This window comes from Telopea speciosissima, chromosome 4 (assembly GCF_018873765.1).
Source record: "Telopea speciosissima isolate NSW1024214 ecotype Mountain lineage chromosome 4, Tspe_v1, whole genome shotgun sequence".
NCBI lineage: Eukaryota > Viridiplantae > Streptophyta > Magnoliopsida > Proteales > Proteaceae > Telopea > Telopea speciosissima.
This window is the reverse complement of record NC_057919.1, coordinates 6,520,798-6,545,480: the sequence shown is the minus strand read 5'-3', so window position 1 is coordinate 6,545,480 and position 24,683 is coordinate 6,520,798. Positions and strand designations below refer to the sequence as shown.

General features: G+C 38.1%; 2 protein-coding genes and 4 non-coding genes across 7 annotated transcripts; 2 read left to right on the top strand and 4 right to left on the bottom strand.

Annotated features, from left to right (window-relative positions):
• The first annotated feature begins 4,674 nt into the window (after nucleotides 1-4,674).
• Nucleotides 4,675-4,748, top strand: TRNAN-GUU. Its single transcript has one exon. It is a non-coding gene; the product is annotated as a tRNA-Asn (tRNA).
• Nucleotides 4,749-4,915: 167 nt separating this feature from the next.
• On the bottom strand, nucleotides 4,916-17,343 carry LOC122659701 (activating signal cointegrator 1 complex subunit 2-like). Of its 2 annotated transcripts, XM_043854804.1 has the most exons (9): nucleotides 16,775-17,343; nucleotides 15,574-15,733; nucleotides 15,387-15,448; nucleotides 13,995-14,089; nucleotides 13,323-13,436; nucleotides 7,981-8,037; nucleotides 7,747-7,844; nucleotides 6,846-7,288; nucleotides 4,916-6,051 (listed from the first exon to the last, which is right to left on the bottom strand). In XM_043854804.1, exons 1-9 carry the CDS (start codon nucleotides 17,232-17,234, stop codon nucleotides 4,967-4,969), a joined length of 2,574 nt encoding a protein of 857 aa, XP_043710739.1. In that variant the 5' UTR covers nucleotides 17,235-17,343; the 3' UTR covers nucleotides 4,916-4,966. The 2 variants fall into 2 exon arrangements, with proteins under 2 accessions (XP_043710739.1, XP_043710740.1); XM_043854805.1 differs by lacking the exon at nucleotides 16,775-17,343 and having other exon boundaries at nucleotides 13,995-14,078; nucleotides 15,574-15,637.
• Nucleotides 17,344-21,427: 4,084 nt separating this feature from the next.
• On the top strand, nucleotides 21,428-23,024 carry LOC122657740 (glucan endo-1,3-beta-glucosidase 12-like). Its single transcript, XM_043852533.1, has 3 exons — nucleotides 21,428-21,496; nucleotides 21,582-22,745; nucleotides 22,874-23,024. The coding sequence occupies exons 1-3, from the start codon at nucleotides 21,448-21,450 to the stop codon at nucleotides 22,903-22,905; spliced, it is 1,245 nt and encodes a 414-aa protein (XP_043708468.1). The 5' UTR covers nucleotides 21,428-21,447; the 3' UTR covers nucleotides 22,906-23,024.
• A 207-nt stretch (nucleotides 23,025-23,231) lies between these two features.
• Nucleotides 23,232-23,303, bottom strand: TRNAM-CAU. The gene has a single exon. It is a non-coding gene; the product is annotated as a tRNA-Met (tRNA).
• Nucleotides 23,304-23,405: 102 nt separating this feature from the next.
• TRNAM-CAU lies at nucleotides 23,406-23,477 on the bottom strand. The gene has a single exon. It is a non-coding gene; the product is annotated as a tRNA-Met (tRNA).
• A 199-nt stretch (nucleotides 23,478-23,676) lies between these two features.
• On the bottom strand, nucleotides 23,677-23,748 carry TRNAM-CAU. The gene has a single exon. It is a non-coding gene; the product is annotated as a tRNA-Met (tRNA).
• Between the last annotated feature and the right edge of the window lie 935 nt (nucleotides 23,749-24,683).

Below are 24,683 nucleotides of genomic sequence, written 5' to 3'. Positions count from 1 at the left end.
TTGTCAAGAAGCAGAGATTATGGGCCGGGGAGGCCCAAAGCTTCTCATTTCAGTTATCTAAATGGCACTGGTACCTACCACTATTAATTGGGTAATTGTAATGCTAATCGAGAGATTACTTTCTTAATCTTGGCTAAGTGCCTCTCAAACACAAAATTAGTGTTTTGAGAGTGAAATAAAGGAACGTAGTAGGCCTTCATGTTTTAAACTTTACATCGATCACCAAATAATGGAGATGGGCTGGCGACCCTATCTTGATCTCACTCCATTATTGCCTCCACTTTCTCCCTTGGACCAAACGATTTCCCAAACCTTTGTAGACACTTGAAACTCTCCCCAAGAAAAGAAAAAGAAAGTGATGGGGATATGTAACAAAATATTTGGCCGATCAACTTTCTTTGTAGAAAACTTTTGGAACATCAGGTTATTCAGCCCTCCATAGCCCCCACATTGGCAAAATATGGGTCTACCAATAGGGTTGTTAATCATAGGTAGTATTTGGTATGCATTCTAAGTTGATTTCACATTCTCTGGTGATAAAAATAGTTATTGTTATTGTCCGAAAATGTGAAATCGATCTAGAATGCATATCAAACACAGCCATAGATTGAAGTACTACTAGTAGTATATGGTTTATCGATACCGATATGTCATTGATACGGATTGATAGTATTAGTCAAAAAGTGGTCCTTTTTTAAAATAAAAAAGTTTCTATATTGGACCAATAGTCTGATACAGATTGATATGGATGTATCAATATTGATATCGCCGAAGACTGATAGCCTTCGATACCGATAACCTTGTTGTCAATTGACTTGATTTTTATCCAAATTTAATTAAACTCTCTTGGATATTGATACATGTTTATTGTAAAGGTGTTAATTGATTCGGCTCAAGATAAATTTTATAGAAATCAAAACTGAACCGAAAATGAGAACATATTTTCAAAATCGAAATCGGTTCGATTCGATTTTGGTTTTTATTCCGTTACGTATACGATTTTGTATTCGATTTTAATTTTGTATCATATTCAATTTAAGTCCAATCATCCACAATGACATTTTACCAATAAATAATATAGATTTGAATCTCCAACTACTAATACAAATTGACTTGAATATAATGCATAATCCACAGAAAAATAACAAAAATACAAGATTCTAATATCTTCGTTTTAGGAAGAATCACCAAAAAGTAGCAAGTGATAGATAACATAGAAATGAAGAAGTATTTATCATGAATGGGAGATGACCTAGGCACTAATAGATTGTATAAGAGATCGCATAAAAGGGAAACTTATAACTACTTTGATGATAATTCTAAAATCTATACTGTACATATATATTTTTAGAGTATTAACAAGATAAAAATAAATGCCAATCTATGTCGTATCTCTTTCTACAAATCATATATATATCTTTCAACAATGACTTGGTTTTTTTTTTTAAACTAATTTTTCCTGTCTCCATCCTCAAGAGAAAGCCCATCTTGGGTGAGCTGCCAACCCAGATCGGCAATGGGCTTGATGGGATTCTTGAAATACTGATAATCCACCATGTGATCTCATCATTATCTCCTCTCATTATTGAACGTTCCAAATATCTTTTATTTTATTCAACAACTAAATCCCATAGATTGTATCTTCAATGTGGGTGAAGGAAAACTCAATCCATTAATTAATTAAGGGAAAGGTCCTCGTTAATGAAGATTTGAGAGGAACCTGTGTAGAGAGACTGGGAGATTGTGATAATGGTGGAGCTCCCTCACTAGCAGATCACCGGCAATGATTTATTTCTTCGTAGATTGCCTGAGAATAAAGGGATAGGAACTGTATTGACAATGCATCATTGGTTTTGGGGGAGATGGGTTTGGGCTATTGTTATGTCTAATAAGGGTAAAATGGTCTATATCAAAAATTGAAAGATAATATAGCCATTTTCAAAAGTTTAAGTACACCTATTGATTTAAACTTAACAGAAAAGACTTATTTGTAAGTCTCACAATCATCCAGGGGATGCACATAAATGGTATAACTATGGGGGTGTTTTGTTATTGTTTCAAACACCAGGGTGCATGTAATTTGCTCTTAATTATTCTTTATGAACCTAATAAGAAGAGGGAGAAGGTTTCCACTGTAGGGCATGAAAAACAATTTCATTGCCAGGACCCCTATAAAGGTATAATAGTTAGGGAGGAGAGAGAATGTATTACTGCAATATCCACATTGTCAGTACATGAGAGGATGTGAGAAAACATCCCTAAACTGTCAGCATGGAGATTTTTTTCCTAATAAAACTGTGGAAAAATATGATTAATGAATAGAATCTCCTTTTGTTTAAATTAAATTGGATAGAGTTTTCCGTCACCCATGATGAAGGAAAAATCTCTTACTTATGGCTTCTAATGTTTGAATGATATTTTGAGAGGATTGAGTTTCCCTCCACCCACGGTGAATGGGATCCCATTCAAAGAGGGACAGGAGAAGATATCGGGATGGTATTTTGAAACATACTAAAATCCTAGGAGGGGTTTGTGAACCCTAGGATGGTGGGTGAACAATCCTCTATTTTGGTGGGGGAAACTTAGTCCTTTTGGAAATACCAAAAAAAATATTTCTAACATTGAAAGAGCAAGAAGTAATGATGATATCACCATGGTTGGTGAAAAGGTTCACCACAAAGAAATCTCTTCTCTACTGAAGATGTATATGAACATGTGGTTGTGTGATTACATTTTCATCAAAAAAAGAAAAGAAAAACAAGGGGTGTATAGGTTTAATCCCACATCGGGTGTGTGAGTGTGGTGTGTGTTGTGTATATCCGTCATTCCACGGTCCTAAAAGCCGGTTAATCTTTTGGGATTGGTGTGCAGTTTGTGTGATTATACTTTCATAAAAAATAAAAAAAACATGTGGTTGGACTCTTGGAGTTCATGTTAGAGTACTACACTCCCACCCCCTACTACAAGTGATCGATCTTGATATTGTGCCGATATCATATTGGTGACACGGTATGGACAAGGGGTAAAATAATGCAAAAAACCCATTTAAAAAGAAAAATCAATGGCAAATTTATCCAATATAGCTGATCCTTGCCAATACCGATCCAATATCGTACCGATTTCCAGGTTGACCGATACCGTGCACTAAAAACATGATCCTAATAAGTTCAGTTTGGGAATTTCACGCTTCATTCAACAATCTATACATGTTGAATCTGCATGTAAATTTTTGAAAAAACCAAAACAAAGTGAGGGTTTTGTAATATAAGCATGTGTCGGAGGTTGAAATGTCGATATTTATATACATATATTTCTAGGCTTTGGACCAGAAGAGTTTACTATAGATTCGACGAAAATAGTAAACAATTGCAACCATAGACTATAGAGTACTACAAGACAAACATTGTTGTAGGCCCACCCATGAGGCCCATGTGAAATTTGTGGGAAAAAAAGACGACATTTTGGGGTTGTCCTTGTAGAAGACACCATTAATAAACCGTTGTAACAGGATTACAGAAGTACACCGGCAGAAAAAAACACAAGAAATCAATTAATGCAAAGAAAAAATGAAACAAAAAAAAACTGGCCTAACGAATAGAACAAAAGCCACACTTATTCTGTTGGGCATCTCTTTCATCATTTCCCTTCGTTTGGGTCCACAAACACATTCAGCTTGGATTCGGGTTCATGGTTTATTATTTGGGGATTTTGAAGAGAAACCCAATTTAAATTTTCCATTAAAAAAATATGAATATGGTTAAGAGAGAGTCTCTTAATCTAGAATCTGACCTATGATTTTAGGAATCAAATCAGATCAATCTGGTTTAAGCTGATTTTATATGGAAATACCCTATATGTTGAGGGTTGATATATTGCATTATGTAGTTTAGTTAAAAGCCCATAATTTGGGAAATTGTATCTTTTTGTTTTCCCTATAAATTTGTATCAATGAGGGTTAATGGAAATTCTTCATAAGCAGAAAGTCGTGAGGAAGATAACTTGTAATACTTTCTCTATTTTTAGTGTGAAACTGCTCTCATCACTCTGTGGGCGTAGGTATCGTGTTGAATCATGTTTCTTTTTCTATTTTCCTATGTTTTCTGCATTATGTATAATTTTTTTTTTTTTTTTGTAAACTATTATGTATAGATTTTCGTTTCTACATTATATGTTTGCAATTGCCGATTATGAGGATGATCCAGATCGATTCAAGCTGATCCCAATCTAAATCCTAATTTTGTGTTAAATCTTGATTTGACTCTCCAACTGAAGTGAAAAAAATTTCTTAGACCTAGCTTCAACAATATATGTGAGAGTTAACGAGGACATTCACTATTCTAAGAATCCAATCAAAAAGGCAAATTACCACTGGTAAAGACATTCTCCCTTCTCCCTTCTCCCTTCTCCCTTCACACTAGTTGAGTAAAAATTTCGCCGAAGAGGTTCGGGGAACATTAAATCATGGACTGATTCTTTCAAACAAGCTATGTCACATACAAAGTGAAGGGAGAAGTACCACAAAGTATTTAGTATAATTCCAAAAATTTTACGTTTAATGACCACAATGCCCTTTATTGTTCTTTTTCTTTAATGATAACCAGCATGTACGCATCATTCTAGAAAATACCTCGCATAAACTGTTTAAAAATGTTTGTTTTAATTTACTAAATAACTGCTGGAGTAGCTCAGTTGGTTAGAGCGTGTGGCTGTTAACCACAAGGTCGAAGGTTCAAGCCCTTCCTCTAGCGTTTATTATTTTTAATTTTAATATTTTACCAGACCTACATCGCATTGTGTACTTCAAAATCAAACGAAAATCGATAGATTACAAAATTTTGCCTGCTCAAACAGATGGCGGTGTAAAGGACTATATACATCATATATTGCTAACGAATGTAAGTTATTCCTGTTTGATAAATCTGAGGAGAAGGTATTGCTATATTTGCATCAGTTCCATTCATGTACTTCAGTGGCCACCTAATCCTGAGAAGTGCTTCTTCATGGCTCTATCCTTCCTGTAATAATTGCTACCACCCCCTCTTCTTCCTCTGCCCCTTGACTGTGTCATATTCCCTCTTCCTCCTGTCTCAGGAGTATCTGAAGCGTCTTCCGGCTGATCATCAGCCTCCATCAGTGTTTTTACAGCTCCAAGAGCAATGTTTCCACCACGGCCAAGGCCATGAATCAATTCTTTCTGGGCTTGTTTTACTAGTGCCGCTTCCTGAACATTTCCAACTGCAACAGAACCAGAAACTTTGTAGCTGTAGTTCTTACCATCCTTGACATAAAACTGGGGCTTCTTCCGAGAATTCCATTTAAAATCAGAAGCATTTAGGCCAAAGTTTTCAGTTTCATCTCCTCGAGATTTCCCACGAGTTGTGCTGATCCTGTCTCCCAGTATCTCTGGCTCCTCAAATCCAGAATCCACGAGACTCAAACCCAAGTCATCAAATGAGTCATCATACTCGTCTTCATACTCTTTCTGTGGCTCATTCTGAGGTGCAAGAAGTGCAGTCTTAGCTATATCCTGTTTACTTCTCAAGTCCAGGGTGCTGGGGTCAGGCAAATCATCCTTGGTCTTCCTGGTATACCGTCCAGTCAAAGATGAACCAGAAGATGAGGGTCCCACACCACCCTTCAAAGTAGCAACCACATCAGAACAAGGCAACACTGCAGGCTCTATTAGTGCCCCTTTGCCTTTATCATTCCTCTTCACGGGTGGTGCAGACTTGAGTGGAGGACAATTTTCTAGAGAAATATCCAGGGACTGTAAATCTTTATGTAGAGTTCCATCCAATATCCTCTGAATCACCTCCTCTGGATTCTGATTATAGACTTCGAGACATGCAGAGAGGAATCCTTTACCATAATCAGGGAAGAGGTCCTTTATTTGACTGACCTTGGACTCCATAATTGCAGCATCTTCATCCATCTGCACCTTATTTGTCAGTAAAGGTGGTCCATTGGGCTCTCCAGTTACAACCTTTGAAGATGGAGGCATCAAAATACGGTATAAGTACTGAGATTGTTCATCATCCATGAAAATCCATCCTGCAAATAAAAATAGATTATAAAACCAATTGCTTCACAATTTATGATTATCTTTGAAGATATACACGTGATAAAAGAAAGGAAAAATAACAAGCATGTAAAGCCGGAAAATGTAGCCCCCACCAAATAATATATCAATGGACTAATAATTCACTGTGTAATCTATGAAGTTACTCTAAAGTATAAAGAGACAGTTGTGTGTGAAGACTAAAGCAACATCATAGTAACACCACAAGAAAGCCTATCAAAATAGCATTATAAATCTTGAACCTAATTCATGTAATAACACATCAAATCATCAATGTACTGCAAACACCTCATCTTTGCATATTGGATCAACAGAATTAATGTGCTGGAAACATCTAACCAGGTCAACGAAACTGAAATAAAAGCAATTGAATTTTTGTGCACATAACTTAGTTCAGCTCTTGTTGAAAGAGAAATTTCAGAAACACTCTCTTCCTTAAACTCCACTAGCATTGCCTGTCAAACAACTTAAACCTTAACTTTAAGCATATATTTAAATATATATATATATATATATAACTCAAAAGGTATATTAACTTCACACTTAAACTACTCCATGCAGATGTTTTTGGACCAAGAAGCTACTCATCCAAATAAAAAGTTCCTCATCTCTCAAAATAAAAAAGTTGGATGAATAGCCTGTCAAGTGCTCTTCAACATGTGTCCCTTAATGACCACCAAATCATCATAATTAAATCTGATTAGTATAATCTGCTGGAAGAGTTGAACATCCAACCAATCCAAGCCTGTAAGTTTTGAGCACTTACCACTACCACGTAGGCTGTCAAGTCTGCTAAACATCTTGTAATTCTTTTCAATGTTCTGAAGGAATGTTGCATTGCTCTGGTTCTCCTGACAATAATTTGAAATTTCTCCTTTGATATCCCCAAAAGTTTGAACCAGAATGTCTCCCCTTATTACTGGATCCTCAACATTGGCTGGAAACATCTTTGTGGAATCCAGAAATGGGAGGTTGCCTTGAAATACCTCATCACTAAGATAGCAGGTGTCCAGTAATTTCCAACCAAATTTAACCAGTCTTGTTGACAACATCTTGAAACTAAGAGTAATATTGGAAATCTTTTCTCCAACTGAGTTCTGAGCCATATCTTCTTGAGCTATAAACATATGTCTGAAACCCCGTCCTAAAGATGGAAGCAATGAATCGTGCAATCTTGAAAGGGTAGTGAGTAGTTCCCCGTTTCCATAACTGCACGGATTCAGCAAAACACCATTAGATTTGATTGTAAAACCTTTTTTTCTAAGAAACATGCAGATAATTTTGGAATCAACCATGAATTTAACCTGGGAACAGAATTCAGCACAAACATGATCCAAGGAAGTGGGTAAGCATCCACCACACACCAAGGAGAACCACTACAGATCTCCAAGCGAAAAAGTGAATGTAGTTTGATAATATCATTAACCCAACCTCCTCTGAACAATTACTTAAAGTCCAGCAGAACAAACCAGTAAAATGGCATGTATGTTTTATTATTTCATTCATCAGATTGGTTATTTCTCAGGAGATTTTCTTGATTGAACAGATTAAATGTTGCACCCATCCCCAAGTGGGACTTGGATTCTAATATTCTGTTCATAGAAGCTAGTTGCTGTCTATAAAGTCAAATGTAGATTAACATCAATATCTCAGCATGAAAATGTTACCTTGCCTCTACAGGACATGAAAAGTATACAGCAGCAGGTTTGTAGGCATTAACAAATGCAGCAAGTGATGAAATTGCATCGTTTACGAAGTCTATCACCTGTGCAGACAAGACAGAGGTTCAGATCCAAAGCAGCTAACCTGATGTACAAGCATCCATTTGCCCTCACCACAATAAGTATTGAGTGGGGACAGCATGGATCTTTCCATATTCCTAGAAAAGAAGAGTGACTTACCTCTAATAAATCTGCATTAAGTCGACTATCATCATGGCTTCCAGAGGAAAACAAGACCTGTATATTATGCTAATGATGTAAGATATTTTTTTTTCTGCTTGAATTCAAGGGTCTCAAATAGCTAATCAATAATTTTTCATACTAAAAGTTCCAAATAGAAGTTACAGTTTGAATGTCCAACACATATGGCCTCTGCAAACCATGTATCATGTTGTGTTTTTAGACCAATAATTCTTTGGGAAATTTACGAAACACCCCCTGAAAATGGGTCGAAACTTGGATCACCCCCTGAAATTTGAAAATACTCAGATCACCCCCTCTACACTAACGGTGTTAGTCTGCTGTTAGTTATTGACGTTAAAAGACTATTTTACCCTTGTACTAAATCATTATAATCAAATTTACAATACTACCCTTTCTTTCATCTTCAACCTAAAATACCCACTTTCACCCATTTCTTCCTCCTCTCCCCGTAATCCTCACTTTGCAACTCCGACCTCACCATTGCAATTTCGCCGGAGTTTTCTGCAACTCGGGGGATTCGTAATAAGCATTGAACTGGGTAACAAAAATCTGGTTGATGTTCTTCCCGTCGATTTGCTTTAGCAGCTTCAATCCTTGCAAAAAGTGGATCTCAGATCAAAATTCGAGAATGGAACTATTGTAGATGGTTTGAGGAATTGCAACAATTTTGTCAAAAATCACAGAAATGTCGTCTCTGAGTTTAATCGACTAGGCAAAAATCAGTTTTTCGGAGAGATACCGTCGATTATCGAACTTCAGAATCTCAAATAGATCAAATAGATCAAGAAATTCCAAGAATGATAGAGAATCATACCTGGAATCGGGGCAGATTTGCAGAAATTTCGATTGATCTCAGTGATCGTTCTCTTCGATTGTTAAATAACAAAGAAAAAAAAACAAAAAATTGCAGAAACAAATCTGAGATTGAGAAAAAGAGAGATTTCGGGGGAGGGATTTCAGAAGAAAAAAATCAGGGAAAGAGAGAGACAAATAAGAGAAGGTGAGAAATCTTAGTATTTTCAAATTGGTCGACGACCCATTAAGTATTTTCAAATTGGTCGATTTGGGGCTAGAGAGAGTCGCCGCAGAGTGGTCGACTCACCACCTCTGTGTTTTTCTTGCAATCGGAACAAGATCAAGAGTTTCTAAAAGTTTGCTTCAAGGGTTGGGTTCGTTAGAATAATGTACCCATACCGTGGGGTATTCTGGTCTTTTGGGGTATTATTTATGTTATTTAGTGTATTAAGCTTATATCGGCTATGTGGGTTTAGTCCCACATCGTCTAGCTTAATCTTATTTGTAATTTCCCTCTATTATAAATAGAGGGGCCTTTCTTTCATTAATACAAGTCATTCTAAGCCATTCTTTTATTTTTATTTCTTCTCTCTAGCCCACGATTCTGCCAACATGGTATCAAAGCTGGTCTGATCTAGGTTAGAGAGAAGGAAAAACCCTATTTTACCTCTCTTCTCCTCCAATCGATCTCTCCTTCTTCTCCTTTTCTCGGCATTTCTTTTTTCTGTTTTTTCTTTTTCTTAAACCTTGTTTAGGGGCAGCACTAATGAGGTAACTACAAAATATCGATGATTTAGTTGCTGCCCCCTTTCTCTTCTATCGATTTTTATTAAAAACCTGCTGAGTCCTTCTCCGGGATATTGGAGCTGTCCAGAATTTTTGGAGAACTGATCTTCCACCATTGGAGCTCCCTATGCACCCTTCTCCAGCCCCTTTCTACCCTATTCTATTACCCTAACTTCCCTTTTTCTTTCTCTCCATCTTTTATTGAGTATTCCAGCCCCAACCCTAATCGATCTCACCTTGTCGTGGTTTTTTACAAAACCCCGACTTTTATCGATTTTAGGGTTTCCTTTCTCGATGCAATGAATTTTGGGGGTGATTCCCTACTACTACAAGCCATACTCGACCTAAGTTTGGACCCTTTATGATGGCTGGATTTGTTTCTAAAGCAAAAATTCCTTAACCTCGCTAATTTGGTTACTCGCCAAAACCCCGACTTTCGTGTTTCGCTTTTGCTAATTTTTGAGGGCTGATTACTCCCACTTCAAGGACCAATCGACCTCAATATTGCACCTATCCAAGTTTTTGAAGACCCTACCCCAATCGATCACTTCTTTTGTGGTTTTCCAAAACCCCGATAAAAATCGATTTGGGCTAGGGATGTTTGCTACTGCTTCTAGTGCTTTGGAGGTGGTTCTACCATTAAATGAGCACTCTCCTACATCAATACATGGCTTGAAGGAGGTCTATTTTTCCCGCAATGGTTGCTACCCTTTGTTCTGCGATTTTTGGAAGCTCTCCCTTTGAAGATCAAGTCTCAATCTTATTGAGATTGATTGTTCACCTTGGAGGTTCCATCTAGCAGCCTTGATGAGCATCTATTGCAAGTCTACATCAGCAATTACAGCCCCATTTCCCTATGTCGATCCCAATTTCGTGGTTTCCCAAAACCCCGACTAAAATCGATTTTAGGGTTAGGTTGTCCTATCAAGCTAATTTTTTTAGGAGAGTCTAATACATATCGAGGAGTATTCAACATGAATTTCAGCATCATTCATCAGTTTTTTCTGAAAATTCAGGTTCACACTTATGGCTCGATTTCTTCAATTATCAACCTATTTTTTATTGGTTCCTATGTGGCTGGCTGCTTCAACTACCTATGGATATGTCCGGTTCTTTATCTTCTATTTGCTGGTTATTTTGAGCTTCACTACCTACATGGCTGGTGTTATTGATTGGCTTCGTACGCATGACTCGGTTGATGTGTTATTGCTACTTTTATGTGGAATACTGCTGCCCTATGAATGTGTCTGTTTCCTATTATTGGAGATTGAATTACTTTCGCATGGAAGACTCGAATCGCTACCCGGAGATCGCCTAATTTGGGAGAACGACAATGTGTTCCACGATTATTGGTTGCACCTACGAACCTATTCGCTTATGTGAAGCCTTTCGGGTTCATATCCGGCTTACTTTGGAGCTTGGTCCTAGCATTATTCACTAATTCAGATCTGATCCACCTTTTTGTTGAAGCTTCTTCACGCATTACTCCGGATATCTTCGTCTGCTATTTCGCATGTGGAGTTTATACATTGGAGTTTTGCATACTTGTTCTACCTTGTTTGAAGATTGCTCAAGCCTTGAAGCATGGTGTTTTTCTTCCTTCACATCAGTCCGTATACTTCTCGGATTTGAATATTGGAGTTAGGAGTTTCTCCCGGGGTTTCCATCAAAAGTGTTTGTTTGATCGATGGAAGATGGTTGGAATTATATATGTTGCATAATTTACTCCTACTTCATTATCCCACTGCTGTTTTTTCCTTCACCACCTCCCAAAACATACCTTTGGCATTCCCCATAACCACCTTGGAAGTTATGTATTCTCTACCTTACCATTACTTCTTTTTCCATTACCCTTGGCAGCCATTGCAGAATTCGGAATGTTATGTTTTGCCCTATCTCTCTTTATGTCCACGTGCACTACACGTGAGGGGGAATATATACAAGATACCTACAAGATACCTGCAGCCATTGCAGAGAGCAGAACATGCAGGACACTTGGTGCAAAACATAGAAGGTCGAAATTTCATCATTGCCAATGGGTATCTACTTAGTTATTGGATTAAAATTTGTCATAGGGGAGGTTGGCCTTAAAGTTTGAAGATATTCCATATGAGGTTCTACAGCTTTGGTTGTTTGTTTGTTTCCGTTGCTTGATCTTTATCGTGCTTGACTCATTTGCCGCTACCCTAGTTACTTATCTTCGTGGATTATAATTCGTAGATTCATCACCGACACAATAGAAGATTGGTGAAAGCTGCCTTTTGGAAAACATTCCATCTGCTTTGCTTGATCAAGTCTGCCAAGTTTGAAGGTCTTTTTTCAAGTTCTTGAAGATCTATTGGAGCCGCATTCTTTTTGGAGTCGGATTCTATAATTTATTCAAGTTGGGTATTAGTACCTTGTATGCGCCAACTTGAGGGAGAGTGTTAGCATTGTTAGGAGAGAGTTTTTTTCTTTAGTTCAAGTTCTTCTTCCTTTAGTATTTGTATAATCTAGCTGAGGGGAGTGTTAGAATAATGTACCCGATACCGTGGGGTATTCTGGTCTTTTGGGGTATTATTTATGTTATTTAGTGTATTAGCTTATATCGCTATGTGGGTTTAGTCCCACATCGTCTAGCTTAATCTTATTTGTAATTTCCTCTATTATAAATAGAGGGCCTTTCTTTCATTAATACAAGTCATTCTAAGCCATTCTTTTATTTTTATTTCTTCTCTCTAGCCCACGATTCTGCACAGTTCGGTTCCACTAACCGAGAACCCCAAACAGAAAGAGAGATTCCTTAAATCTTAAAGCCCTAGGAGTTTTTTTCCCGTAATCATTCTCTCATTGAGATTTTGCACCATAACCAAGCTTGAAACCGTATTCACCATCGTTAGGGTTGCAGGAGTTGAATGTCCCTTTTCACATATTAATTGAGTTGATTGATGGTTGCATTCAAAAGAGCTTGAAATTTCGACAATTGTCTCAAAATCTCAGATCCAACTGTGCCTTGTTGAAGGAGTTTTATGCGATTGGAGTTCTTCTCCTTCCGCTGGCTTTGCTCCTGGCTGAAGGTTGAAGACAATCTTCATGGATTTTGTTTAAAGCCTAGATTTCTGTTTTTTCCTTTTTTTTTTCTCTCTCTTCTCTCTGTTTTCTCTCTCCCAGAACGATGAAGCAAATCAAAAGAATTGGGGAAGAAGGAGAGGGAATTTTCCCTCTCCAATTCTTTATTTTATTTAAGAAAAAAAAAAAGAATAAATAGTAATTATACTCTCAAGGGTAGTTTAGGGTTTTCAAAAAATTTAACTAGCTGATTTCATCAGTTAACTCGGTAGGGTTGAATCTGAGTATTGGGCTCTATTCCAGGGGGTGATCTGAGTATTTTCAAATTTCAGGGGGTGATCCGAGTTTCAACCCATTTTCAAGGGGTGTTTCGTAAATTTCCCTAATTCTTTTTTTTCTTGATCGAGAAACTCAATAAGAAACAAATGTTACAAGTACTAATATTGAAGAAATTTATACATTATTACTGCATTTCTCTTTCAACTAAATCTTTCAAGCCCTCTTTGCAAAAGCTTATTTTATGGTTATTACAATCATACAGTGTAGCATGTCTAAGAAAATGTATAAGAAAAAAATATTTGTCAGTGACAAGAGTATAAGTAAAAGGACTGCAAGTCATAACAGATTCCAGGTAAATCCAAATATTCTACAAGAGCCAAATATACACAACCCATGTAAAGATAAAATACCTCCAGTGATGAGCTGCAACGTTGATGCATTGTGTTGACAATGTTCAGGAAGTGAGATACTACAGCTGCTAACTTTTCATGGATCTTTGGCTGGGCTTTCAGAGAATTCATAACCTGGCAAAGAACACTTGTTAGAAAGAATAAAATCAAGAAAAAACTGAACCAACTAAGAGTATGAAAACTGAAAGTATAGAGAGGTAAAGGAGCCATCCTCATAAATCCAATCATCAATGCAATCATATATGCAGGATCATTGTTATTTAGTGATCAACTGCATTCTCTTATATGAAGTATAATCCTTTACTAAAGAGCATCTTACATTCTACCAAAATTAATTGGTTGGTTTATATAAAATACAACAGACCTAACCAAAGTAGTCCTAGTCCAGAAGAAAGCAGCAAATGTACAGTTCACACTTAACCAAAAAAAGCTAAGTCCAGAAGGGAAGCAGCACTCTACTAGATACAATGAGGCAGTGATCCATCAACCCAAATTTTTTGCAAATTTAGCTTCCAAATATTTGCATGGGTCGATGATAATGCTAAACAATTACAATCGACAGAGACTATCTTATCCACATACCAAAATTTGGAGCCAAAACTAAGACACACAGGTAAAGGAAAGCAGTGAAGCAATAGAAAAGAGAACCTACTCAGATGAAGAAAGGTTTACCAGTAACTTAGTTAGCTCTTCATTATCATGACCATATATAGCACATATATCTAATAACTTGGGCAAGTCAAGTAGCTTTTTTTCCTGCAAAATGACTACATGGAAAATGAATGAATTATAGTGCATTTGATATTTGACCATCCAAAAATTACAATAATATAAAAGAAAACAATAGTGCTCTTGAAATTTCGTTATACCGTATCATAAATGATTACATCCTCTGAAATGTTTCCGGAAGAAAATTCTCAAGATTCTATACTATGTGTTTCGATTCTCCAATTTTTAGGATGTAGTAACACAGTGAAATAAACACAGAACATAACATTTAAAAATATATATTCATTAGCATAAAATTCTGAAAAAATATTACATTGTCGGATAATCAGAAATTCTGGTAAAATATGAGAGAAGATATTTTCATGAGATATTAAGTTCAATGTCGTCATTATCTTTTTATGATCTCAGAGAGTAATGCACATACACAAAAAGTGCTCTGCATGGCCCATAAAGGAAGCTTGCTTGACGGCACACTGATCTTAGCAACATGGCTGCATCCAATCACACCGTTGAATAAAGAAGGCATCCTCTGGATTTGCCATATGTCAAACTTGTAGTCACCTTAACTATCTGGCCCACCATTTCTTCACTTTCCTCCTTGATTTTCAGCCACCAACCATTTAGTCGGAAGGTTGACTTTTCAACCATATATTGAGTAATCAAATATATATGGCAAAATTGCCACTTAACGGTTCAGTATAAATAAGCTTATCTTAGTGGCTGACCTGATTCTGCCGCATGGCAAAATGATGTGGCAAACTGGCAATTCCTACTGTTGAATAGATAGCCAACGGTCTAGATAGGCCACTTCTTGCATCACTATGTATATCCATGCACGCCAATAGTACTCCGACCATTATTGTGTACTCTCCCATGCTCCTGGATTTTCAAAGCTCAATTTGTCACATGGAAGAGTCCATTTGAGCTGAAACTTGACATGTGAGTAGAGGACCTAAGAGTCCCCCTGTCCAAAAGTTGGGCCCCACCAAACATGCCATGTAGCACAGTTTTTGGCCAACCAAATATATGAATATAGGCATAGGTAAAGGTATGGTCAAATGCAATAGCAGTGGTTGTTTCACCCAGAGCCGGAGTAGATTTACTCATAGCAGATACAAAGGCAGGAGCAAACAACTAAGCTAAGGGTAAAAGCATAGAGGTATTTATATTGTAGATTCACTATCAGTCTCGTTCAACAATGCATTTTTTTTTTAAATTCGTTATATATATATTCAAGCTTTATACAGCTACATTGTGGACTGATTTTGGCTGAAACTCATCACATGAATAAACAATGATACAAGCACAAATTAAAGCAAGAGACAGAAAAGAAACCTTCATGCTCCTTAGCACTGAGGCTGTCACTTGCCTGGCTGCCAGGATCCCTGTTGGAAGATCTGGTCCAACAAGAAGTTTTTGAACAAACCAAGATTAGACAGAGGAAGACATAGAGAAAGGGACTAAACAATGACGACCATTGAAAGAACTAAGAACAATTCATGAAATTAGAGTTGAAACTCACATGCGATATAAGGCCATAAAAACACGGCGGCTTAGCTCTAACTCTCCAACAATGACCCCTGCAACTATTCCCCTGGCTCCCCGGTGAGGGAAGTCATACCATCTATTTCTAAATTTAAGAAAGCTATCCAGGAAATCGTGCAAAGAAGCATCACTGGCAACTACATCCACAAAAATAAATAGATGAGACAAAACAGAATTAACTATCATTCCCACTGATAAATTACAGTCTCTCAGTAAATTAAAGAATTACAATGTGTTCATTTGACAAGCGAATCAACCAAATTTGAGAGAACAATGACCATAGTAATAATGCAAGTGACTGGAGGGACCCATTTATCTAGATTACAGCAGGAACCATACTGACCTACAGATGAGAGACAGAAGATGAATGTGCCAATGTAACATACTTGGAGACAGATGGTGATCCGGTTCGGAATATAATCAAGGATAATCAATAAAGTAAGTACCAATAATTCCACCACTGATGCAACCAACAAGATGCATTGGCACCAGTTATTAAGGGGAGAAGGAAAGGGGTGGCTGACAAAGGCCCATGCTTAAAGAAATTCAGTTAACACTTTTCTAAATCACTAATACATTACTCATGTTAAATTCCCTTCCTTTCTATTATTCCCAATCCCTCTACATGAACACTAGTTGTCTCTCAACAAATTTCAACAGCAATACCTATTATAACAGATGGAAGTACAGCGAACAACTCCACAATACAACCCATCGTCTCAATTCATTGTTGCTGCATCTTTAGCAAAAACACCAAAATCATAAGTAATCAATCATCTGCAATGTTTATAAACAGATATTGATTCGAATGTAATCTCAACATATCGGAAGTTGGGCTGGAAGATGTTGTTGACAGAGTCACACCGAAGTTGATTCAAACAAACAGGGATTTTCCTTTCCTCCATAGAACTATATTCACATCTATGAATTTCTAATTCCAAAACCAATTCTGATATCCAGTTCCAAATACTCCAATATTTTGAAAGCTAAATGTAACGAAAATAAACCCAAACAATTGTCTAAAATGCAACTATTTTAAATTTCAACAACAATTCTGAAAGTGGCAACCCTCCAAACATTACAGACTAGTGCATGTATTAATGAATAGAACAACTTCAAAATTCTCAAAAGGAAAAAGGTAGAATAAAACAATGAAAAAATGGTGGATGGAAAGTGACCTTCTCTCCATAAATCTCGAGGAGGCAACTTAAGCAAACGAGACAACTCTCTGTTGAGGAGGTCAACGACACGCTGAGACTCTTCGGGATCCAAAGCCCCATCATCAGCACCGAGGCCGGAGGCGACAGCTTCGTCCTGGGGCAGATAATTAACGAAGTTGCCACCCTGTTGAAGACTAGAAACCCAGTCCCCGTTCTCTCCCAATCGAACTCTACTACTAGTAGTCGAAGCGGTGGTGGCGATGCTGCTAGAGGAGGGAGTCTCAGCCGCTGCACCATCGGATGATTCCTTCGGAAAAGATCGTCTCAGAGAAGTAGAGAGGGTTGGTTGTTGTTGAATGAGGGGTGGTTCTCTCTTCGAAGATGAAATCGAAGTATTGCTCTTAGGAACGAATTTCTTTTGAGTTTTCATCCCGCCTCTGTTTCCGTCTTGTCTGTTGTATGTAGATCGACCTGACATTGTTCCAGCGAGCGATTTGCAGAGGATGATCACTGATCAGAGCTTCGATTATATAGATTTCCAGGGGAATTGAATGTCTCTTCGAACGTATTCGAGGTTCGCTCCCTTCCTGTCACAGCGACGAAACTCAGTAAACTGTAAAGCAGTGTCACAGAGTATTTGATTTGAGTTCTGAAGTTTAAAAAGAGGTCTCTGTTTACGTTTCTTTCTTTCTTGTCCTTCCCGGCAGGCGGATCGATATTCTTGGCGTCCAAGGGATTTCCTCCATTCGACACGTGGTTAGTCCAAACAATTATCTTAATAATACTATACAAGAAAGTGAGAAACCCATCCAGTCTCCACAAAAAACAAGTACGGCTCAAGAAATTGGAATCGGCATCTAAATTCCGATTCGAATCGAGTTGTATCAGCTGATTTTCTCAGTTTTGAATCAGATGGAATCGGTGAGAAAAATAATAGGATAAAGGATAGTGGCTATCCATGTAAGAATGGAAGGTGATGTTTTAAAAATCGTTTAAGACATCTATTTTACGTTGTTTTTTGTTTTTGTATAATCTGAGCCGTTTACTCCACTCAAAATTGGGAGAATGCACGATAATCTCTAGAGTATGGTACACATGCATGGACATTTGTCAATACAAAAGGGGGTATGTGATTGAATTAGACTATGAAATTTAACATGTGATTAATTCAAATCATGTCCTTTCTATTCAACTGGTAATCTGTTCATGTTTCTGAAATGGAAGAAATCTACTCCCAGATTGCAAACAACATTCTTTGTCGATACGGACATGTATGCCACAACCTTACGCGAACGGTTGTAGGAGATTGAAAAGAACAACAGGCTCCTTATCCACCACAACATAATAGATATCATATGACATTTGAAAAAAATAATAGATTTTCTATAAGATTAATAATTTGTCTAACAAAAATTACAAAACACATTTAGACACAATTTTAGGTATTGATGTCAGATCGATCATATTTGGCTGATCCATATCGATCATAGCCGATATTGATACCGATCAGCCAACACAGTACTAACATCCATTTTTTTGTTGAAATTTTGATATTTTGATCATGTATCAACAAATACAATTGATCCTTATTGATATCAATATCGACTGGTACCGATACTTACTAGGTTGAAGTAAATGTTGTGGACTTATACCTAGTCCCTTCTAACAATGGATTGGGGGTGGGAGTTGGTTTAACTGGTAAATTATGTAACATGTTGTTGCGGACATACAATGTGAGTCTGACTTTCACATACTATCTATAAGTGGGGGAGTTTGGTACATGAAAAATATATTCTAGAGTAGAGGGTTTCCATAATGCCATTGTGGGAAGAATCTCTAGATGGTACCCATATATTCAGAGTTGAAGATAGAACAAAGGCATTTTTCATTTCTTGGGAGGCAGGATGATCATTTCACCCTTCTTATGTTTGGGTGCAAACGCCACACAACCTGATAGCCTTCTTTTTCCCATATATCATAGAGGAGAGGGTTTCCCAAGACGTTAGTGTGGGGAGTAATCTATAGGTTACACAAATAATTGTCTTGAAAAATGTATCTATCACCCATATGAGACCCACACGTTCAGAGTAGAAGAAAACGAATAATAAACCCGAATAAGGGAGAAATTGCACTTTGACATTGTGGGAAAGTTTTTCCTATATTATATGGGAGGGAATCAATGCTTGACTGCGCGGCTTTTGTGCCAATGCGGGGGCCAATCAGAGCGTGTGCATGAGCATCCAACCAAGGGACAAGGTGGTCATTTCATGACATCCTGTGTCTGGCTGTAGGTGGTACTGTCGAGTAGCATTTTTTTTTAATATTATATTTATTTGAAAAATAATTTTCTGTCCAGGTGCATGACCTACATCTATACTCGCATTTGTGTATCTCTCTTCACCTTGGGAAAACAGAAAAGTCGATCCCATGACCCCATGAAAACTGTACTACTTACGGGGAGGGGTACCGGCCACCATCGAATTGAACTTATCCTTCTATAACTGATGACAAATTTAATAATTTTTTTTTTTTTTTGGTAAGAATTTGACGACCTCAAAATCATCAATCACAACTCTCCTCGAGTTCTTCAGCCATTTCTCTAATTAAGGTGTATTTTATGAATCATTTTATAGCAATTTTGTAACCTTCATTTTTGGTGGTCAAATCCTGGCTCATTTGTATTGGATTGTTCCTTAGGTATTCTAGTGTTCAATCTATTTCGTTAATATCTTTAACTTTTAGCTAAATTTGATCCTCTTTTTCACCCTTAGCCATATGTCAGATAAGGTAAATTTATATTTACTTTTGGCTCAGGCCTTCGCCAAAAAAATTGGGTTAGTTCAGACTTCAGACCAAGTTGATGGCCGCTGGTTCATCCCTACACAAAAAATAAACAAGATTTAAGATAGTAAAGAAATGCATTATCGTGGAAATTTCAATTTAAAAGCTTTAAAAAAAAAAACCAGAGAATAGGGGTGTTAAACCATCGGTTTGATCGGACTGAACCAGTTTTAGGCTAAGGGTGAAATCAAAGACGGCCCAATAAGGGCTCGGTTTCAGTCACTTTTGATTTCGGTTCAATTTGGATTTAATTTATTTCAGACTTATGGGGCTATTATCGGTTTGATTTGGGTTTGGTTTACCATATGTATACATAATTATGGGGAAAATATGTCTTTTTTATGATTTTTGGATTAGTAACTTGATATCGCTTTTTATCAATTTTATACCGATTTTGATCCGGTTTTCAGCCAGTCAGGTGCAATCCTACTTTCAGCCAGTTTCATAATACCCCAAAACCAAAAACGACCCGTTAGGAGATCAGTTTAGTTCGGTTTAATTTGGGGTTTTTGGTCCAGTTCAGTGGTTTGATTTAGGGTTTGACCACCCCGCCACAGTGAAAGCAAAACCCCCGGAGAATATAATTAAGTACAGTTTGTTCAACCGAAGAGGTTGTCTAAAATGTGCGGGCAATATTTGTAATTTCCGAAATTACCCTTTTCCAGTTATCGTGAGAAATGAAATGAAAACTTTACATGCATACGAGCGAGAGCGAGAGCGAGAGCGAATTGGAATTACCCTTTGCAATTATACTTTCGATTTTATTCTGATTCAGGAAGCAAAGATTAGGACGAGGGAAATTGGGATTGGTGTCAGTCGATTCTGATCCACGCAAAATCCTTGTTTTGAGATGCTAGTTGTGGAGTTTAGCTCCTCAGCACGTATATGTGAGAGGCAACCACGTATATCATTTTTGCCATTTACAAGGGAAGAAAGGGCATTTATGAAAATAGAAAGGACATTTGATTGCTTCTTAGATGTATGATCACCTGTATGAATGTGCAAATGTTCCATTCCCTGATTGAGTTCAATTCCTCTGCACGTACATGTGAGAGGCAACCACATATTCCATTTTTGCCATTTACAAGGGGAGGAAGGGTATTTATAAAAACAAAATGGACATGTGATTGCTTCTCAGATGTACGTTCACCTGTTAGTATGTGCAGGGCATTATCTGACACAATGGGCCAATTAAAGACAATTTGGTTCCTTTGTTGTCGCTTGCCAATTTTGTGGGCATGCGACCTCACTCAGCTAGGGGCACAATGACCATCCTATCCACTACTTGAGCGCCCTGCCCGAATGGGGTTTGGCAGTCATTGCGGCCCTACCTGTGTGAGGCTGCATGCCTGCGACACGGGCAACTGCAGCAGACGATCCGGTTCCGATTGAAGAAGTAAAGATCTTCGCTTCAATTTATCAAGAGAGATACATGTTGGAGTACAGAAAGGTAATTTCAAATAGGTATCACGATTTGAGTTCGGATTCTAGGCGCAGCAAGCCAAGCAAAGAACAAAGCTCGATTCCATACGAGAGAACAACGACAACTCTCTCTCTCCCCCCCTACTATTGGGTCCTGTGCTTCACACTTCCCATACCCTGCTTTGTTCCTACACGCTCTTCGATACCCAATCACCCATGTAGGGTGAAAATACTGAAATCCCTTTATAAAATCTGCCATTTTACAAGTTGTACCAAAAACCCAAATCGGTATACCTTGCTTTCTACTCCATAACCCACTTTCTCAAGGTTTTGCAGGCCGCAGTAGCCCTTGTTAAAGTTGTCGCATTTTTCTGTGTTCTTCACTTCCTCAGTCTTCTCTTTCTGAGCGCTTCGTCTATCCATCAGAGATGTCGAAGACTGTGGTGTTTGCCCTCCTTTTTCTGCTGGGTTTTAGCGGTAAGCTCTCTGTGTGTGTGTGTTTGTGTGCCTGTTGGGTTGCTTTCTTTGTAACTCAGATTTCATTTCTTTGTATTTATTGCAGATGCAGGTCAAGAATCAATGGAAGCGTTAAACATTGTCGATCCAACTCCCACGCTCCTTCGAAGCTTGTCTCACTTTGATGTCCCCGTTGCTGTGTCTGTGAAGGGAAGTGATCTGTATGAGGTTTCTTCTAGTGTTTTGATGGCAGAAAACTGGGTCAGGACCAATGTTCTGAACTACTTCCCTTCGACCAAAATCACCACCATTGTGGTGGGAACTGACGTTCTCTGCAGTAGAGATCATGAAGAGAAGTGGGATTTGGTTCTGCCATCTCTGAAGAACATTCACCACTCTCTCGTCAGATGGGGTTTGGAGAAAGAAATCAAAATGTCCGCTTCCTTTTCCGACGACTGTTTAAATCCATATTCCAACTCGTTTAGAGATGACTTAGCCGTGAAGGTTATCAGTCCTCTGTTAGGCTTTTTTCGGAACTCCAACTCAATTTACTGTGCCAAACCATCTTTAGATTTCTCTCCCTCGTCATCTGAAGCCATAAACTTGGTTTCTGCTCACTATGAATCCATCAAGAAGCTTGGGTTGTTTGGAACTTTCCAGGTAACTGGGATCAATGTGGTCCTCTGTACCCAAAAAAAACAGAAACCCAAAAGCAGGAAGCTTTCCTTCATGAGTTCCAATGTTGTAGAACCTTACCCTGCAAGGCCAACCCCATTGCCACCAATCCGTTCTTCCATCGGTTTGTCTATCCCTGCAAATGTGGCTAAAAGCCCACTATCCCCATTCCGGGGAATCGCACCTCCATCGTCGTTTTCCCACACAAAGGCATCTCCACCATCGCTGTCCTTCTCATTCCCACCAGAAGGGTCTCCAGTGGTCATCCCTTCGAACCCACCTGATGCTCTCACGTTGCCCCCATGTGGTGCGATGGACATGGGAGCGCCGGCGCCGGAAACAGGGGAGGAAAGGGGGCTTTGGTGTGTGGCTAAGCCTAGTGTTCCTGCAGATACATTGCAGGAGGCCATAAACTATGCTTGTGGGGAAGGTGGTGCGGACTGTGAGGAGATTAAGCCTCATGGAAGCTGTTATTCCCCCGATACGATTATTGCTCATGCATCTTATGCTTTCAATAGCTACTGGCAGAAGAACAAGAGAAATGGAGGGACTTGCAGTTTTGGAGGAACTGCCATGATCATTAATGCGGACCCAAGTATGTTTCATACCTCATTGTTTTCATCTTCTCTAAAAAAGAAATATATTTGTCTGGCATTTGATTTAGAAATTTCTGGGTTTGGTGTTTCCATGTTCTTATGTGTGTGTGTGCTTACTTTGATTCAGGTTTTCTGCAATGTCGGTTCATCCTCAGCTGAGATGAGATGGGGAGACATTTTAGAAGAAATTTTTGCGGCAATTTATTCAGGGAAGGTAGGTTGCTTTTCCTTTTTCTTCTTTATGCCTTGTAATCTCCTTTTAGGATTTACCGACCAAAACGTTTTAATGTTTTATATATTGTTTCCCATTGTTGTTAAGAGATGTTCTCCAGTCTCCACAAAAGAGAAGCTGCTCATGTCCACTGTTGTAGACTTGAAGTCTGTGCTTTGACTGTCGTTGTGTCAGCTTTTTTCTGAAAAACTTTGAAAAACTTTTGGAGAGTCTGAGTAGGAAAAAGAAAAAAGTTTAAGGGAAACCACCTTGTTATCAAAGCCAGGTTTCGATCCTGGGACCTGTGGGTTATGGGCCCACCACGCTTCCGCTGCGCCACTTTGATCTGTAGAAAATGTACATATTTGTCTGGCATTTGATATAGAAATTTCTGGGTTTTGGGAAGAGTAGGGACAAAAAAAACATTTTAGAAGGGAAGCCACTTTGTTATCAAAGCCAGGTTTCGATCCTGGGACCTGTGGGTTATGGGCCCACCACGCTTCCGCTGCGCCACTTTGATTCGTTAAAAATTTACATATATGTCTGGATCTAGATAAAGAAATTTCTGGGTTTGGTGTCTTCTGGAGGTGATAATGTCTGCTCTGACTGTCGTATCAGCTTTGTTTTGAAAAACTTTTGGGGAGAAAAAAAAAAAAAAAAGGGAGAATGTTGGCCCATGTGAACGTGAGTCCAAAAAATTATAAGGGAAGCCACTTTGTTATCAAAGCCAGGTTTCGATCCTGGGACCTGTGGGTTATGGGCCCACCACGCTTCCGCTGCGCCACTTTGATTTGTTGAAGAGTTAATCGTTTGTATTATTTTTATAACACTAAAGATATCTTCCTTTTTCTTTTGCGTTAATTTTGGTTTTGGGGCACGGGCCACTCGTTCAAAGTGTAGACCAGTGTTTTAAAATTTGTAATTGGGATTGGAATCGATCAAGGAGAATGCCAATCTGAATTTGATTAGGAATTGGGAATCTATGCTATTTTATGATGAAAATCGAATTGGTTCAGGAATCGAGAATCAATGCGATTCAAGATGAACTATAAAGAAAATGATTATGAATTGATTGATTCGGATCCGATTTCAATTTAGAGCAACGATTAAGAGCGGTGGAAATCATGATCGGTGTTAGCCAATCCAGATCCAAATTGATTGATTCTCGATTTTTAAAACCATGGTGTATACCTTGCCGATACCTATATGCCATTGCCATATGCCAAATGGTGAAGTTAAATTTCAGTGAAATAGATGGTACAACCCTAGTTGATAATCCACGAATCAGAGGTTATGGGTTTACGTGGTAGAAGTGAAGTGAACAAGCCAAGTGAAATTAAAAAATGGAAGAAGATCTTTGAGTCGTTGGACTGGGTATACTAGCACTTCTGTGTTTATCTTTCCCTTCTTTCCATGAAGTGATCCTGTTGCCTTTAAATGTATGATGTTTTATTGTATTTGATTTTATTGGATCTCTGAAAAGATGTTTTATCGTGTTTTACTTTGCGCTCTTATCTCGTTTACTGAGGAATTTTTATCCTCTCAAGTGTGGTATACCACTTAATGCACCTTTAAAATGTATTAGACGGTGCATCTCATTTGTGCATCTTTAAAAATCCAATGCACAAGTGAGATGTATCGTCCGATACAATACATTTGAGAGGAGAAAATGCTTTAGTGAGAGAACCTTCTTTATCAAAAATTATTATTTTTGAGTCCCAACCAA

Excerpts from the sequence above, each read along its gene's own strand:
- LOC122659701 (XM_043854804.1), bottom strand. The coding sequence starts at position 17,234 with ATGTCAGGTCGATCTACATACAACAGACAAGACGGAAACAGAGGCGGG. Across the intron at positions 15,449-15,573 it reads TTTATGGCCTTATATCGCAT|ATCTTCCAACAGGGATCCTG; the intron begins GTGAGTTTCAAC and ends TTGTTGGACCAG. Across the intron at positions 6,052-6,845 it reads TGACAGCCTACGTGGTAGTG|GATGGATTTTCATGGATGAT; the intron begins GTAAGTGCTCAA and ends TTTTATTTGCAG.
- LOC122657740 (XM_043852533.1), top strand. The coding sequence starts at position 21,448 with ATGTCGAAGACTGTGGTGTTTGCCCTCCTTTTTCTGCTGGGTTTTAGC. Across the intron at positions 21,497-21,581 it reads TTTTCTGCTGGGTTTTAGCG|ATGCAGGTCAAGAATCAATG; the intron begins GTAAGCTCTCTG and ends TATTTATTGCAG. Across the intron at positions 22,746-22,873 it reads GATCATTAATGCGGACCCAA|GTTTTCTGCAATGTCGGTTC; the intron begins GTATGTTTCATA and ends ACTTTGATTCAG.